The sequence below is a fragment of the Octopus bimaculoides genome, chromosome 8 (assembly GCF_001194135.2).
Source record: "Octopus bimaculoides isolate UCB-OBI-ISO-001 chromosome 8, ASM119413v2, whole genome shotgun sequence".
NCBI classification, from domain to species: Eukaryota; Metazoa; Mollusca; class Cephalopoda; order Octopoda; family Octopodidae; genus Octopus; species Octopus bimaculoides.
This window is the reverse complement of record NC_068988.1, coordinates 13,242,117-13,247,401: the sequence shown is the minus strand read 5'-3', so window position 1 is coordinate 13,247,401 and position 5,285 is coordinate 13,242,117. Positions and strand designations below refer to the sequence as shown.

Genomic DNA, 5,285 nt, shown 5'->3' with positions numbered 1-5,285 from the left:
TTCCAACGTGTCTGCATGTACATATATGTATTTATATCTCTACTCACACACACATACACACACACACACACACACACACAAACACACACACACAGCTAAAACTAGGAGGAAATGAAACTATTTTTCTCTCACATTGGATTTTAAAAGATAACCAAAATCAAAGAGTTTTACATTGTTGTTTAACTTGTTCATTTGAATCCGTTTGAATCTGTTTGTAAAGTTTCCTCTTCTCGACACGTTTTAGTCATTATAAGCGTTCACCTTTGTAAAATATATGGTTATGGTTACAATTACATGAAACTTGAAAGACACTGTTTTTCATGGCATTATTGTAATGCTTTGATGTCATGTGTCACAGATGGAAACAGTTTATTCAAATCATTTTTCGTTCTCTTAAAAATTCAAGTCATTTGTTGATGAAACTTAATTCTTGGTCATTAATTCAATCAATGTATGAGGTTTAAGCCTATATTTTTCAGATAAACAAAATGATACAAAGGTAATGTATTCAATATTTCAGCTTTGATATGCCACAACTACAAAATATTGAATAAATTTACTTTTGTGATGGTTATGTACTATAGTGGCTTAATAGTGTCACTTTAAAGTAGGTTACAAGACGTGAAAATCTTAATTTTTCAGATGAACCATTCAGTATCATACTAAGATGTGAACACAATATATATATATATATATATATATATATATATATAAAATTCTTGAGATTATTTTCTTGTTAGTTAAAGATATATAGATCTAACCTGATTACTGCTATTAGGAATTCTTTTTAAAATGAAAACTCAACATAGTAAAATTTGTAATGAATTTGCTGTTAACAAGTTACAAACATTAAAAGAATATTGAAAGATACAGAAATAATTTATTCTCAAACACATGATAAAGCTAATACAATAGCATGAACAGGATAAACTATCCATATATAGCAGAAAAGATCGTTTGAGAATAAAGTATTTCTGTATCTTTCAATATATCTCAACGCTTCTAAAGCAAACTTTGTTTACTTTCATTGTAAGTTAAATTTAAAAGAATATTGTTTATAGTTCAATGCCATTTCTACTCTGATTTCAAAACAAATTAAAGTTGTAAAAAGCCTTATGTTAATTCTAAGAAAATTACAAATGGTTGTATTGATAGGGGATTGGCTTAAAAGCTCAATATTTCAAATTCCAATGCCAGCACTAAATATGAGGAGCACAAGCACTGTAGAATGAGTATATTTTGTTAGATTTCAGTGCTGAATCCAGGCTTGGAGATGATAAATTAAGGCTGATCCAATATTCACACCTTAGACTGAAGTCCAAACTGTCCAAGTCAGCATTACCATTAGATCCAAAACTTGATTCTGATACATTTGCATGTCAAGATTTGCATTTGTCAATCTATGATGCTACATTAACTTCACTATATACAGGTACTCACCAGTAAGTGGGTATCTTAACTAGGAGGGATTCTACAAAACAAAACAACTCTGACAAACAGAAACAACTCTACCAGAAATTTAGTGAATATCATGCAGAAATTAAAGAACAGAGTAAGTGGAATATATTTTTTTAAACTTTACAAATGGGTATGCATAGAGTGTAAACTGAAAATCAACATGCAAAATAAATAAAGAAAAACCCAAACCAAAATACACAACAATTTAAATCTGACATGCAAAAAATAAGCTTAGAATACAACAACTGGTTTGTGGAAAAGACAATAAATGTCTTATATACAGGAAGATAATCAGTAGGTAGTACATAAATCACAGTGAGACAATTAACATGCAGAAAATAAGAATGGGTTAAGTTACATACATAAAGGAACAGCTGGATAATCAACATACAGAAAGAAACAGTTGGATAACTAACATGCAGAAAGGCACATTGGGATAAATAACATGCGAAAAGGAATAGTTGGATAGTTAACATGCAGAAAGGAATAGTTGGATAGTTAACATGCAAAAAGGAATAGTTGGGTAGTTAACATGCATAAAGAAACAGTGTGACAAGAAATTTGCTTAATGGAGCACAATCTGATATGTAACTTAAAAATTTGGAAGTGTAATCTCAACAGACTGAAGAAAATACGATACAAAGATACAAATATATATGAAATTTAAAATAATACTATAAATAGTATAAATGTAGCATTACAACTCAAACAGAGAAAGAGAGAGAGAGAGATAGAAAGTAGTAAAGAGAACACAGTTTGACCAAAGATTATGGATGACTGTACATTCAATTGGAGAGTGTAGAAATGAGAGCACAGCTGAACTGGAAAACATAGATAGGGCTGCAATTAATCTAAAATAGTTTAGGAGAGTTTACCAGAGTTATAAAAACAGTAGTAGAATATGTAACTTAATATAGATGTTATGTAAGTTCAATGACTATAGCAACATAATTTTTGAAATGTTCGTAAAGTTTGAAGCCAATAGCATACAGCGAAAATAAAATGCTTCAGAAAATGAATAGACATGTTGTTTGGGCAACTTATGTAACACAAATTGGAAGTATTGTCTTAAAATTTCTAAAGGGAAACGAAGGGGTGTATACAACAGATTAATATATAGGAACATATGAAAAACTCTTAAAGAAGAAACATCATCATTGCTTAACGTCTGCCTTCCATGCTGGCATGGGTAACTATCTAATTTGATGAGCTATTACAGGAACATAGTTATATATCATGAACTGTATCAGAACCATTCCAAATAAGATGCTAATTTTAATTTATAAGCTAAAGGATAGTTTTAATAGCAATAAAAAAAGGGTTGCAGTATTATATTATGGACTGTTGAAAATAAAAATAAAATATAATAGTAAAGAGACACAGATATGATAAAGCCACTAGCCACCAGGGTTAATTCTATTAGAAAAATAAAACATACTAACTAGGATAGAAAAGATTACTGCTGATAAGCCATAGAATTTTTAAAATGAGGAAAATAAAACAAACAAATAACTAAAAAATAAAAATAAAAAGTGTATCAAGCATTCTTGAAAGATATGAAGGCATAACAGAGGTTACTTTAAAAACAGCACAACATCACCATAAAATATCAAACAAATAACTAGAGCAGAGACTCACCATTTTATAGACTTCCATTCTCGAAAAGTGATAAAATTTCTAGTGAGAGATGGAGCCGGTGGTGTGGATGGAGATGCAAATCTGTGTTGTTGTTGTTGTTGTTGGAGGAAACTGCTAGACTAAAGGTGACACAGGCTGGTAACATCAACAGCAGCAGTGCTACACTACAAATGAAGGGTGGGGTTGTTCAGGAATCACTCTAATTGGTTAACAAGGAGAAAGCTAAAGGAAACCATTCTACCACAGGCATAAACATCTAAAAACTTCTCAGTTCTTTATGAAGTTGTCACACTCAAACAATTCAGAGATAAGTTCTTTCTGGATTAAATTTAACTCAGAATGTTAGTGTAAAACTACAACATTGTAATTGAAAATATACTCATAAGATATGAAAAATTCAATTCATAAATTATGCTAATTGATCTATTTACTAATGTATTCAATTGATTGCATCTTTTATGCTGGTCTGTACATTGACAGGAAGCAAAACTTATATAATTTAGAACAAGAAAGAAGAAAGAAATATTTCCTTTCTTTGTCAAGAAACAAGAAAGAATAGAGGACATTACAAAACAAGAAAAAAAAAAACCTTGTAAATTTGTATATGATATAAACAACATCAATATGTATGGTAGTTAGGAAGTGAAAAATAGACACTGGCAGTAGTTTGGTCATGAGAAAAAGTTTATCTCTCTCTGTTGGTCAAAAAGATAGACATTTTGATCATGAAAAAGCACATAAGAAAAGTCAGAAAACATATTTAGTCTGGCCAGTTGTTCATGAGGTAAGATGTCATTAACAAGTGTAATTATTGAAGTGATACAGGCCATGTGCAGGCAATGATCCTCACTTAGTTTCTGGTCATCTAGAGATCTGAAATGGACTAGTCAGTAAATAATTTAATGGAATTCATGATCCAGTAACAAACATCTTCACAAAACAATAAAGACTTCTTCCTGCATGTGTGAGTTGCAAAACTACAAATTTGTCCTTGCTAATATTCATTCCTGTCAGTACTCCAGTTTGTTGATGACACTAATACTGTGGCAGCAAGCATTAATTATACTCTGGTGTTCAAACTCAAGTGAAGGTGCATGGCTTAATGTTTAAGATGTTGCACTCACAACTGTATGATCATGATTTCAATTCCCAGACTGGGTGGTGAGTTGTGTTCTTGAAGAACTTCATTTCACATTGCTCAAGTCCATTCAGCAATAGCTAGGAAGTTAACCCTGTTACAGACTACTACTATCTTGTTCAGCAGGGAGTGTGGTAATCTCAGTCATTCATATGCCATGGAAACTGGAATAAACTCTGGCCTTATGACAAACCTAAGTAAGTTCTAACTCAAGCAGAGTATTTCCAACAACATTCATAGTAAAGACTTGAGAGTAAGTTTCATAGTGGTAATGGTGGTGAAAACAGAGAACCCTATTAAGTGTATAATGAAGAACTTGACACAAACAAGTGGCACCACTAATCAGATACTTTTAACTAAATTATGTTGAGCAGAACCTTGCTAAAGTCAAATGCTTATTATCATACAAGATAGTTGTTTTAGGTAGCCATGTTCAGAATTACAGAAAATGTTTCCAATGTAATAATATTGCATAAAAATCAAAATAAATATTGAATCAAATCAAAATACTAAATAACAAAAATATATCTAGAACACTGTTGTTTAAAATAACAAAACTAGTTAATTAATAACAAAAGATTATCTTGCAACTTATAACAGAAAAGGCTTATATGTCCAATAATCTACTACTCTGATATTACAGTCCCAATATGAACATTTATAACTAAGTTAGGCTCAATTTATTTTCTTTGCTTTGACAAGTGTCAAACATTGATCTTGATAATGTTCAGAAAAAATAAATAAATAAAAAAACTCTTCCTTAAATAAGAGAATGTATGACATGTTAAGAATGAAATTAACAGTACATTGTGAATCATAAAAATTGACCGTTTGCCTTCTGTATGTAGGTGTGTATATATACACAGTGACTCATATAGGTTGAACTATTAAAAAATCTTCATGGTTTTATATTTCCTTAGGTAGGTCAAACTATTGATACTGAATGGGCTGGCCGCCTTTGTTTTATTCAGAATTCAATTCTGTTTTACTTTTAAATAAAGTCAGCTTTAATCTAGAAACCAAATGTCTGACTCACTGGCTGTTTTCATTC

General features: G+C 30.8%; 1 protein-coding gene across 7 annotated transcripts in view; it reads right to left on the bottom strand.

Moving 5' to 3' along the window:
* Positions 1-5,285, bottom strand: part of LOC106879196 (ras-related protein Rab-3) — a 232,181-nt gene that overhangs the window by 44,171 nt on the left and 182,725 nt on the right. The window contains exon 2 of one of the 7 annotated variants that reach the window (XM_014928657.2): positions 3,097-3,260. The exons of the other annotated variants lie outside the window; for them this stretch is intronic. Coding sequence (XP_014784143.1) covers positions 3,097-3,114 — 18 coding nt within the window. The 5' untranslated portion in view covers positions 3,115-3,260. The remainder of the gene's footprint in view (positions 1-3,096; positions 3,261-5,285) is intronic. 7 annotated transcript variants of the gene reach the window in all.